The 13,471-nt window shown below is 38.9% G+C and overlaps 1 protein-coding gene across 1 annotated transcript in view; it reads right to left on the bottom strand.

The window, feature by feature from the left end:
• CUNH6orf58 (chromosome unknown C6orf58 homolog) overlaps window positions 1-7,029 on the bottom strand; it is a 14,258-nt gene extending 7,229 nt beyond the window's left edge. Inside the window, exons 1-2 of the mRNA XM_008637824.2 lie at window positions 6,212-7,029; window positions 1,905-1,991 (exon numbers count right to left, since the gene is read on the bottom strand). Coding sequence (XP_008636046.1) covers window positions 1,905-1,991; window positions 6,212-6,533 — 409 coding nt within the window. The 5' untranslated portion in view covers window positions 6,534-7,029. The remainder of the gene's footprint in view (window positions 1-1,904; window positions 1,992-6,211) is intronic.
• Between the last annotated feature and the right edge of the window lie 6,442 nt (window positions 7,030-13,471).

Here is a 13,471-nt window from a genome sequence, read left to right as displayed (position 1 = left end):
TTCCGCCTGAAGCTAGCTTTATTATTGGCCCCCTCCGGCGAAGGGAAGCCAGGGATGAGCTCTCTCTCGAGGGGCTCGAGGGAGCTTGCCTTTATAGGGATACAGGGGATCAGCAAGGGGACCAATGGATTACAGAGGGTCTGGGATAGACCAATGGGTTACAGAACGATCTGCATAGGGTCTCCCAAAGGATTGTGGATCTACCTTTCCTTGCCATGACCCAAAAGTAGTCACCTTTCCAGGGAGTCTTGCTGGGCGATTGCAAAATCTTTTATCTCAGCAGACATCCCTCCAGGGCAGTGGCTGGGCATATCCCACACACACTCTGACAGAGTGAGTTGTTCAGTGGGGTCCCTGTAATGGGGCACTGATGGGCTGGTTAGGCACAAGAGTCTCAACTTCCCTTGGGGTGCTGACTGAATACAAATAAAGGGTTCAAGGAAACCCCTCTTCTCATGTGACACATGTCCTGAGTGTGGACCTGGTTGGGAATTCAGATGGAAATGTATGGCCAGTCAGAAGAGAAAAGAAAGGCTCTCAAGTGATGAGAAGAGTGTCTCACTGAGACTCATTGCTAAACTGGGTCATTCTTCTTGTTCACAGTTTTCATGAGAGGTGTTGAAACCTTGATCTCACAAAGTGCTTATAATCTTTTAAGTGTGCTTGCCTATATTATATATTTGCACCTGCTTGAGTGTCTTAGAGGGCAGAAAACAATGCAGGAGAGGACTATATTGAATATTACTCTAGTCAAAAAAGACTGATGTTCTTAAGCAGTTAGTACTTCAAACACCCGGGATATATTAAATGTGAGTTTTGGTTTAAACTCATTCCTGGTTTCATGTGACTACTTGTGCCGGAGAGGGCTGCTCTGAAGGCCAGCTAAAAGCATTCATACCCTCAGAACACTAAAAGACATTCCCATGAAATCTCAAAAACTTTGCTGCAATAGGGTAAATCAAGGATGAGTTTATACATTTTCTGGAGGCAACAAAATGGATATCAAGCAAACATGCAATATTTAGAAGTAAATAAAGAGCAGGAATTTAAACACTGAGAAAGTAAAGGTGGTGGTTTCTATTCCAGGAAAGTCCCCTGCTTGCACAGGGCTGTGCAGTGACCCTTGTTACTTGTCACTGCAAGGGACAGCATCCCACAGAGCACCTAGTGCTATCCAAACACAGAGATGGAAAACCAAAGCTGGAATGAGTATCACAGTCAGATTTTACCCTAGATTTGCATTTTAAACTTTATCTATGCTTATGTCTTTGTTCACTTGAAGATATACACATTTAACCACTAACTCACAGCCTGAAGTTTCATCCAAAGGGCCACTGCAGGAAAAAAGTTCCTGTGGCAGGGAAGGGACAGAGCTGCTTGCTGAAACCTGCCGACAGGTCTGGGGAAAGGGGAACTTACAACAGGACATCAGGGAAGCTGAGGGAGCAAGGGACAGAAGTGATGGAGGGAAAATATGCTATCGGAAAAAGAACCAAGGGTGTTACAAGAACCACAACGATTCCTGCTTGACATTCTCTCACAAAGTTTGAGTTTTAATGTGAGCATCAAAACTGAACAAATCTGCTCTGGAGTAATCGAAAACTGCAAATATCTACAAATACAGATACCTGTCATGGTCTTTACCACATATTTTTTCATAAATTTTTATAATGTAAACATTTTTAGGGCTGCAAATTTGAATTTTTTCCCTCCTTCCTCAAATAAGTATTCAAAATCAATTAACTTTCATTTGCTCACACTTAGGTGTCTTGATGCAAGTTTGTGATGGAGAATTATTGAAATTATATTGTAATAGAGAAGTCTAAGGGAAAGAAGTATTTTGAAATGACCTTCTAGGACACTAATTTATTTTGGAGAAGAACAGTGTAATAGCATATACTTACAGGACCACCAGCTTCTTACAGATTGACACAGGTGTTCTCCATTTTCATAGCCACAGGAAGTCACACCAGAAGGATCTACTAACCTACCTGAATGAATCAAATGAAATAATAAAACAAATACTTTTCAAACTTTCACACAAGAAATCCAAATGAGATTTAAAAAATATATAGGAGTAAAGCATGCGTGACTTTTGGTCAAAGAAGCAAAACAATTACTGTTGTTTTGCTTCATAAACTACTGTTCCTAGAGTAGTTGAGTTTCTCAGTGCATAGTAATTTGATTGTGTTTTACAGTTTGCATTATCCCTCACAGTAAATGCATTCTGTGAATTTATGGAACTGTTTGAAACTGGGACATCAGCTTATTTTTACAGAAATGTAAATATACATTCACATACAGACATAAGCACGTGCATAGGTGAGGCGTCATTTCTAATAGATGTAGGGCTGCTGGTTCAGGAGAGCTGCCTAATGAGCAGAACAGCACAAACTAAATGTGCTACCAATTGTCTCACCTAATTGGGTCGTGTGATACAGAATCACTTCCAGTTTAATCATGCAGACAAATGTGGCCTTACTGTGAAGCTAAGCATGCAAACGTTGTTGTAACTAATTAGGAAGGTTTGCAAGCATCTGTGCTGTATGTAGAAAACATGCAAGACATTTCACAATTATTCGTGACAGAATATTCTACTTTAAATATTGTACTTTAAGCATGTGGCATGAAGAAATAGCCTAAGTCCTAAGAGAATACCATGCATGTACATTAAGTGTTGTCATGCAGAGTGTCAGGAAGTCTGCTCTAAGTGCATGACATGCAATTACCATGGCCTTGTGCAATGAGTTGAGAAAAAAATTGCTCAAACTCTGCCCTGCAGTGCACTTGCTCTCCGACAAGTCAGCTGAATAATGACAGTGTCATTTCTGTCAGATTAGCCCTAAACCTCATTACCAAACCAAATTTTCTGATCCTTTTACTGAAGAAAAAGAGACGATCATGAACAATGTGCATACAAATTATCCTAATTATTCTCCCTAGCTGACTGGGCAGAGCTTGTGCTTTGGGGCATGCTAGCTACTCAAACCTGTATCTTTCAGTAGCCAAGCACTGAGACCATGAACTTGCAGTGATAAGGATTGCAGTTCGACCCCTTTTTTTTTTTTTAAATGATGAGCATCTTTTTTTAATATTTAAAGAAAGATTCCATTTTTCAAGATTTTACTTCAAAAGAGACTGCAAAAAAATAGTCAGCAATAGATCACTGGTGCGCAAAGGGGATGAATGGGAAGGATAAAGGCTAAGAAGTAAAAGAAGACAAAATGTTGCAAAAAATTGTACATGAGGTTTATCAAGTATTGTTAGCCTGGGTGTTTTGGGAAAATGAAGGGTTCCCAGGCAGTATCAGTGATAATTATAAGATACGTAGAAGTTAGAGCTGGAAGCCTTAACTGCACTTACAGGTCTCCACAACATTTTTGTTGGTTCTGCTCTCTCCTATTTCCTGTGCTTAACATGATTTTTATTTCAGTCTTCAGGTCTACCCAAGCTAATCTGTATTGACAGTGCCTCCCAGCTGTGTTTTCAGCAATTATGTGCAACCTCATCAGCAAGATTTCTCCACCATTTTTTGTGGAAAGGTTGTTACTGAGAATGCTAAATGTAGTTATTCTCATGTTGTTGATGAAGAACTCTGAGCACATTCTCCACTTAGCTTTAGACTTCTTTTAGCAACAGTTATCACTAAATTCTCCTTCAAGTGTTCCTTCACCAGATTTGCAGTTCCCTTATCTTGTAATGTAACATTAAAAATTTTCATTCTAAGCTTTGCTTTTACAAAGGGAGTAAATGCATTTCTGGACTTTGATAAAACAACAGTTACATCATGAAGAAAGATATCAAGTTAGCCTGACACAATCTACCTTTGATTCACATAAGCTGTGCTTTATCCCTTTTCTCTCTTGTTCCATGTAATTAAATATTCTTCCCTCTGTAGTTATTCTAATATCTTGTCTACTGCGGGTATAAGACAAATAAATATATTTGTGTTCTCATCTCATTTTTACTTCTTCTTAAATATAGGCATAAACTTTCCTACTTTTCAGATATACAATACCACATGAATCTTTCTTAAAGTTCTTGCTCCTGGATTTGTACTTCTGTATGTGAAGTGGGGGTAGACACTATCCTGTTTCCTCAGTTTCTGTAGGTAGAACTCTCAGTTTAGCTTCACCTTCCAAAGGACAGTTTCTGCCTCCACAATCTCTTTCCTAACAGCCATGCTGTCTCAAGATCCTTGTCTCTGCTGTAAATTTAGGCAAATAACTGATTTCATTTTATATCCTTGAATGGATTATCGCAAATCTTTGTACCACTCTTATTAACAGCTTCACTTGCTCTTTATGGTTTATACAGAACCATACCCATAAAAGTATTCTCTCAGTAACACAATTTCAAGACCAGACAGAACTGTTAATTCAATAATTTTTGTAATATTTTCAAAGTTCTGTTGTCTTGCACCATGAACGCAAATCCTGCTTTTGCTTGCCCAAGCTTCTTATGTCGATATACAAGTGCTTCAGTCATTCCTCACTAATCCATCCCACCGCCTATCTGGGTTAGGTTTAGCCCTTTGCTAACCTCACTAGTGTATGTAGCAGAATCATGTCGTTCTTTGCCCCTTATCCATTTATTCTTCAACTTCTCATATTTTTTTTCTGTAAAACTCTTTTCAGCTGTGTGATATTTCTCCTTTTAGTATTTTTTTAACCTTCTGGTCATGTAAATGCAAAAATATATCTCTTTTGTCTAAGTGCCAGTCCTATGACTCTTCAGCAGTGACACTACATCTTTACCTGTCTATGCAACCAGGGGGAAATCTTCCCCTCACAATCTGTGTTCCTCATCTTTGCTTGGAAATTGTCACTGCAACAAGGCACATCCTCACTTTGTGGATGAGGCCATACTTCATAACTCCTCCTTTCCAGCAGGTCCTCACCCAACCGTAGCTGCTGTATACAGTCATCTTTGCCTCTGCCACACATAGGGTCAGTTCTCCTGCTGTACCAGCCATCCTCTTCATCTTCTCTTCTTTTTGTATACATAAAGAAGGCAAACTCCAGCCAAATTCTTATTTTTGTTATCTGTTTTCCAGCTAGTTTCCTTCTTGTATTTTGCTTACTATCTTGTTTTCCTCATTTTGACTTAGGGATAAGTTTTCCATTCGGTGTGACTAAATGCTGGCAGCCTTCCTTCACCACCAGCTGCAGGACCTCTGTCTTCTCTCAAACCTACAGTGTCACCCAAACCACCACCACATGTAACTACAGGTTACATCCAAAATAACAGGCAGACAGATGCATTTGTTTACACCTCGTTATGACCAGGCACAAGTTCCTGAAAACATCATTGTCTCTTATTTCCTTCTTCCCCCCTTTTCTGGTTGTTAGAACAAAGCAAGTCAACTCTGGCTTTGAATGGAAAACTTTACAGACTGCTGTATGTGAAGTAGTCTGTGAGTGAATGCGTTCTCTGATAAAGCCCCTGGTAAGATATTGCAGCTTTAGCCTTAAAGAACCTTCCACATATGTTTCTGCGTCTGCTCCCCTGGCAGGGACAACAAGCAAACGAGAATGACTACCCTAGACAACAACCAGCTTTTAGGGGATAAACCCTTAGAATCTGGACATAATTTAAAACAAAACAAAATCAAGTAACCAAACAAAACCCACAAACAAGCACAAAAAAGACCCAAAAACCCCAACAAACAGAAAAAACTTTTTGTAAAAAAATATTTAGAAAATAAGGAGGCTACTTCTAAACTGATCATGAAGAATAAATGGAAATAAGTTCTCAGAGGGAAACGTGGACTTTCAAATATCTGTCTTAGAAATTAAACTCAAACCACCTATAGAAGATTGTAACATTAACAAAAATAAAAGCCTATTAGTTAACAATTTAAGAACAGCACTGTAGAATGCATGCCCTGAAATCTGTCTGTATAAACTGAAGCAACTGGGAATGCCTTTTCGAAGATTTTCAGTTAGCTGAAATATTGCCTATCTACACCACAAATCTTGATTCTGACCTCTTCCTATTAGGAATTTTAATAGCTATTGCACAGCAAGGTAAGGGTGTTTCCTTCACTCAGCATTTCTTTTTCAAATTGATATCTCTGTCAAAGTTTACAGGCTAAAAGGCTGTACGGAGTCTGAGGCTATACTGGGCTTGTGAGGCAGAAACTGTGGAAAGGAGGCCTCTAAGCAGGTCTGGTAAACACTTCGCTAATCCATAAGGAAATAATCCATACCTGTACGAAATTGCCACCCATGCTGCAGTGGTAATCCCCAGAGAATATTTCCACTGTTTTGGGGTCCAAAGGCACCAAAATATTTGGCTGAAGCATTTAGCAAGCTCTTATACACTCCCAGGCGCTCTTGATAGTTCCAAGCATTGATGACAATTTTGTTGTCTTTTACTGGGAAATCCAGGAGGTTTTCAGGGGCCAGGTCCCACAGAGGGGGATAGGCATCTTCTTCAGTGACGTGGTTTTCACTCGGTGCCGCGGCAGTCACAGGACTCAGGGTGACAGTCACTACAAGAAGAGCGAGTATGCCAAAGGAGGACCACATTGTGAAGGTTTGTGACCCAGGTGATTGTGGCTGCAGGGCTTTTATCGGGAAAGGTGAGGGCTGGACAAAAAGGGTGACTCAGATGGAGAAGTCTTTGTCTCCCTTCCGTCTTCCCAGTAGTGACCCTGATGTGGAGTTGCCAGATTAACAACTGTGAGCAATGGTCTGTCCTCTTTGTGGGATCTAGAGAGCACCAGCAGACCTTTAAGATGAATCAATCTAATCAGAAAATGTCCAAATCCATGCTGCCCATGACACATACACACATTTCCAAATAGTTGAGGTGCTAAAATCCGGACTGTATAGTTGCGCTATCAAATTTTCTGTTTTTCACTTGCTGTCAGCTTCCCTTTCCCAGCCCAGTTCCTTCTGGTAAAGAAGGGACAGCAGCGCTATAGATCTCATCTCAGCACATGCACAGTCAGGGTTAGGCTCTGGCTGAGGTATTCTGAGGAGGGCTCCAGGCGCTGACCAAAAAGCAGCAGTGACATACTGCTGATGCTGCCATTGTCACCTTTGTCTTTTGGCCTTGGGACAACTGCCTGCAGCCTTCAGGTCATGCGTGTTGGAAGCAGCCAGATCAGCCTGTCTTCAGGCCATGTAGCACCTGGATACCTGTACTTTTAGTACTGGTTTGTCTTGCATGGAGATGGTCAGCATTATAAAGTCCTAAGGTCTCCTATTAAGCCTCCACAATCCTGTAAACTCCAAAGGGAACACAGAGGCCATGCCTCCAGTGATAAAATTGGTGTCCAAGTTACACTCCAACAAAAGTGAAACTGTCCAGCTGCCTTCATCTCACTTACTTCTAGGAATTCTAGGACTTTATAATCTTCAGCTGCTTTTTCTCAGATAACCAATGGTTGCAAAAGAACACTCAGCAAACAAACACGTGGTTTGTTATCTCTGTAGTGTTTTGTTTGCATGAGAAAAATTGCAAATGCTGCTTTTCTTTGAAGTAATTCTGTGAGTTTCGGTTGGGCTTTGTGTGCCTAAAGTACCTTAAACCGTGGATGGGAGCAAGTCAAAACTGGCTGCAAACTTCTGATAGTAAATTCAAAAGAAATGTATCACTTTGATTCAAAATTTTCCCATTTACTCTATTTATTAATAAGACTTTCTGGTAAATAGCAGAATTTTTCAATGATCACATAATTTTTTGGTATTATGAGTGATTTCTCTTAAAGTACCTAAGGTAAAGAGAGGTTTAAACTTTTTTTTTTTTAAGAATTACCTTATATTTACATCCTCATGGCAGATTATTTGGTAGTGAACTACTGGTTCTATGTTTGTGTGGAACTTTTTTGTGCATGAAAAACTGTTCCCCTGCTCTGCCATCTAGAAAGGCAAATCCTACTAACACTGATCTGGGCAGGCGTGAAAATATTAATTACTAGTGTAAATGCAAAACCACACTTTTTCAAAAGACTTACAATACAGAATTGAGATAAATTAATGACATAATTCTTGACATATCAAATTTTGAGCTATTTTATAGAAAGAAATTTGTGTTATATACTAAATGGCAAATTACAAAACAAGAGTACATCTACTTAGACCACTTAGTTCCTTCAGTTTTAGAAGTTTCAGCCTCTTGTCTCATTATGGTAATAAAAGGACTTCAATAACCCAATTAATCTTTAAAGAGTCAACAATACTTTTTTATTAATAATAAAAAATTCATACTGAAAAATATTATAATAGAATTTATAGATCTTACTGCATTTTTGCACTTATCTGTGTGTGCAAACAAGTTGCTGAAGTTTCTGTAAGACTTTATGGACACGAGTTCTCCTTTGAGAAATATCTGAGCTGGTATTTCCAGTTTGGAATCCAGTCCAGTTGGTTGTGCTGTCCTGAGGGGGGGAGAGGGGAGGATACATGCGATGGCAATTGGACTTGAGTGATGTTTATGCTGGGTGTTGAGTCATAGCACTGCTCCATGGATGCCGGCATTTTAAGCAAGGGGAAGATTAAGGAACTGTTAGTAACATCAACACTACTATTCACCCCTCTGTTAGCAAGTACCCTACCAGGTACTCAGTAAGGATGTGCTCATACAGACATTGCAGCAGAATCACGTGCTGGAAAAGACTGTAGAATAACATAGGTGGTAATTTCAGGTCTGATATGTAATTGTTGTCAAGTATCAAGGGAGAATACTGTAGTTTTCACGTGGGCTACAGATTTTACTTCAAGGTAAATGCAGGAAAGCTGATAAGCATCAATTAGATTAGCTGAGGTGACTACAAGAAGAAATGGCAGGCCTAAGCCCCCAAACTATCAAAACATGAAGTTCATTAGTCCTGATGGGATACACTGAGGGAGGAACTGGAAAGCCAGTGAGGAAAAAGCAGCAGTACTCCCAGTGGAATTAATTCAGAACTGACATAGAGTTTTGCAGGTGAGAAACCTTTAGGTAAACTGGGGATGTCACCGTCTTTCAGTCACATAAAATAGCACTGAGAGGAAGGGTTCACCCACTTAATTTTAAGGTAGCAGTCCTAAGAGGAAGAACAATGAGTTTTCATTTAGATGGGATATTGGTACAAGCCTCCCTATCACATGGCATTTTTTTCGTGCCCTGATGCTTCCACCAGTAATTGTGGGTGCCCCTTGATGGTGATCTATTTCAGGGAAAAAAGACTACAGTATAGCTAAAATTATTCTTCATGTATTTCACTGAATAAACTTAAAGCAGTGGATATATTTAGGTTTCTTACTAATCTCTGTTGTTACTGTCCACAGGTATTGTCTTGAACAGACTTTTTATTTATCACAGGCCTTTAATATTTGGCAGAGATGATCTCTCCAGCTTCAGTATCCTCCAGTAAAACCCCTTAACAGGGCTATAAAAAGGTTTATAAATTGCTACTGGTGTTGCTGTGAGTAAAGGTCATCAGACAAACCCTGTGGTCACATGAGTGGACCCAACCACTAATGCAGCAAGACAGGTTGTGGTAAGAGCATCAGACATCTGAGAGGAAATTATACTGTACGTGTAGTGGATCTAGCAGGAGGTGCTGCATCATCCTATCCTGGCTCCTTCATACATCCTTGGACCTAACATTTCTCCTTCTTTGGAAGACATCATTCTCGTGTTGTCTATTAATCCCTTTCTCCCCTCTGCAAAAGCCTTCCTGTGTTCCCTTCTGATCTTGCCTCACCAAAAAGAGTAACCTGTGCTGCAGATCCTGACAATTCAGACTAAATTGTGCTGATTAATCCTGTTGGTGAAGGATGCTTATAATAATATATTCACTTTGCTTCTCTCTTCTTTTTTTTTAGTTGAAGCAATCTACTGAACAGGGCACACACAGTAGAACCAACCCCCCAACCAAACAAAGAAACAAACAAAAACGAATGGTAGGAAATACCAGATTCATGTATGTGGTGGGATTTTACCATATACAGTTTTTGTTTCCGAGATGAAGCAGCATTCTTTCCATGAGGCTGGCTGGGTGGAAGTCTGGCTGGACAAGTGGCCACAAAGGCAAGTGTAAATCCAACATTTCCAGAGTTCCAGTTCATAATAGTAAAAGAAGATTAATTACCAGCAAGATAAAAATATGGATTGAGGAGCAAGCTACACACAAGATGTGTAATGAGTACCTGTGGTGGTGTCCTAGGTGTACTTTCCAGATCACAGTGCTTCAGAGGAGTCGAGACCATACTCAAATTTCCTGAACAGGCCTGCATGCAAGACCAATGTTAAGATGTGCACTTATATATATATACATATATATATACACACACATATGAAAGCAACCAACCAGCCAATAAAAAAAACACTTATCAGACCCAAACCAGGAAAATTTGAATTAACCTTTAATTTTCATTTTTATAATGGTATTATGGAAATATATTTACCTTAGAGGTTTGTTCAGATGATACCATAACCTTCACATCTTTTTGTTTTCTTAAGCTTTGAAGGTGAAGGTGAGGCTGATCACGGAGCCAGGTACCTGTAGAATTTAGCACCTACAGATCTATGGTCTTCAGCATCGCCTCTTCAACATCTACCACAAAAGACTTCAGCCTTATTTTCATAATGTGATGGAATTCATTCCCTTGAGTCAGAACACAAAAATCCTCCACTCACTGAAACACGTATTTGAAAAGTTGATATAATCAAAATAGAGAGATATATTCCTGAGAACATCTAAGTTGTAAACACCTGTCAAATGGAGAAAGATGATAGTAAATTTTTAATATAATATCTCTATTTTTTCTCAGAAATTGTTAATCAAATACAGCCAGAGATTGCTTATGAAGCCAAGGAAGTCTTTTGGCTGCTTGTTTATACATCACCAGAGAAAGAGTAAGCTGCAGCAAAAATTAGTAATATCACATTGTGAGTTGGGTTTATTTTTCAATCTGTCATTAATTATGCATTCATTTATAAGAAAAATAAATTGAATCTTCACTTATATTTTTAGCATGACATTTTAATTAGATGAAAATGAGAATAAGTGGGGATAACTAATTAGAAAAAATCAGCATAATGGAAAAGAGTCATTAAAAAAAAGGCACAAATATCCAAAACAGTAAATCTGTAGCTAGATGTTAGTGCCCAGATTTACTGAAGTATGCAAAATGACTGCATCAATTAGAAACTTGGACCAAAACAGATTTTTTTTTGCCATTTGGAAGGAGTAAACAATTAATTCAGGAATTAAAATAAGCTCTTGAAACTTAGAGACTGCAGAGAAAATTTTCAGAAGACTGTGAACCATCTTCCAGCTGCAGCCATTTTCCTTAGGCTGAAAAATAAAAGGGAGGGGGAGGGGAGAAGCTTTCTTGCAAGAAAGGAAAGGAGAGCTAACAAAAATATTTCTCAAAGAAAAAAATTTTCAGCAGGAAAAATAAATTTTAGTACAAGACAACTGGAAAGAAATGTTATAAAATAAAACATGAGGTATTAGCCTCACATTTCTTGCCTAATTTTGCTTCTGTCATGGAAAAGAATAACACTCTTGTTGTTCCTAATTGATATTCTGTGTTGGTATACAACACCGTATTTTGGTTCTGCTGTTTCATTTGCAATGAGAGAGAAAATAAGAGTGATTTTTCAAGAAAAACAGATTTCAGTCTCATTTAGAGAAGTCTGAATAACTCATGAAAAACAAATTCCAAACCTATTTGATTAAACTAAGATGTATATTCAACATATAATTCCTAAACCAAATCAGTCATTTCTGAAACATAATTATGGTACTATAAACCTAGAAAAGGTGTGTAAGGAGCAAACATGTGCATGGATAGGTATTAAAAGATGAAAATGACTGGGTATTCACAGATGTTTGCACAACAAAGCTAACATTGAAATGAGACGTAATGATAGTATATGGAGAGTTGTCACATCACCAAGTTGAGACCTGACAGAAAACAAACATTTTTTCTAGCAGAACATTTTTTCTGGGAAACATGATAAATATTTCATTGCTCAGTTTCTCATGCTTTTCTTTCTCTTAACTTTTATTTCTTTTCAGACCACACCCCAAACTCCAATACCTGGGTGCTCCTGAGGACTCTGCTTCTAAGATTTTGCACATGACATGATTTCATACATATCAATTCCATAATGCAAGTGTCCAATGCATAGATTCATGTGAAATACATTTCCTGTATCTGACAGCCACCTGCTGATATACAGCAAACATAAATATGACTAAGTGTCGTAAAGGTCACCAAATTTGGGACCATAAAAAAATCCCTGAGGCACACAACTGGGCAGCAATTTCAAGACAGGGATTTCTAGTCCATTGTCCCAAGTCATCAAAAAATTGTGCCTTGGATTATCAAAAGGGTGCAAGAGAAATACATGTTTAGTTTTAAATAGGTTTGAAAGGAATTCATTTAACTCCTAGGTATTCCTATCAAACAAGAACCTCTGAGGACTCATTGATTTCACTAGAAAAAAAGTCCAGCTTCCCAAATATTCCTGGCCTGCTCTGAAGTGCTGTTTCCTCAAGTGAGTGTCACATGACCTTACTCATCTTGAGTCTTATGTAATTGTCCCATTTGACTCTCATCAAGAGGACAAGAATAGTTTTTATCGATAAAAAGGTATGCCTCCCTCAGCCTCCCATCTGGTTGTCTGTCCTGCTCTCACGCTGTTTTCCAGTATAACCTGTCTTTGTCTCCTCCCTGCCTGCACTGTCACTTGGGTCATGCTCTGTGGTCTTTGCAGGGAGCCACAATATGATCCTTACTTATGGGGGATGGCATACCATCCAGCAGAAGAGCCTGGGGAAATGTGATCCACCTTTTTTCTGCTGTTTGGGTGGTGAAGGGAGCTGCTGTGCTCCCTAGGAACAGAGGTTGCCCTTTCCAGAGTGGTGAGACTTGTTGGAGATGCTTAGGAGTGTCATCAACATAGATACCAGAAAGTCTTACACTGTAGCTTAGATTTAAATGAAAGACCAGGGGTAGTTTTTTTCTCCTCTTTTTCTGCAGTAGCACAAACCTCTCTGCCGGCTATTCTACACACACAAACACAGTCCACAGTTAAGCAAAACCAATCTTAAAATCTTGAAATCTTAAGCTTTTAAGAAGGAGAAGACAAACCCCCTCTAGAACAGTGAATATAAGCAGACACGGTTTATAGAAGGCAGGTTTCTGAACTCTGTGATGTCCTCCTGAATTTCTATTGCATTTCCTTCCATGGAATTTAATTTAAAATGCTTAGCCTTGGACACGGAAAATTTGGATTCCTGTTCTGATTCTCTTTCTTTGAACAAGTACTTAAAAGTACTATAGTACTGTAGCACTATATATACTATAGTACTATAGCACTATAATTTATTTTGTCAAATCAGCGTACAGCAGGCTCTGATCCTGGGCTTTTACCATGCTTATACTTAAATCACACACCAAAATTCTTTGGCTTAGCCTTATCTGCAAAAATACTTGCAAGAAAATACTTAATATTCTTG

This window comes from Corvus brachyrhynchos, unplaced genomic scaffold (assembly GCF_000691975.1).
Source record: "Corvus brachyrhynchos isolate BGI_N302 unplaced genomic scaffold, ASM69197v1 scaffold14, whole genome shotgun sequence".
NCBI lineage: Eukaryota > Metazoa > Chordata > Aves > Passeriformes > Corvidae > Corvus > Corvus brachyrhynchos.
Note: the sequence above shows the minus strand (reverse complement) of the source record. Positions and strands in the feature narration are given on the sequence as shown.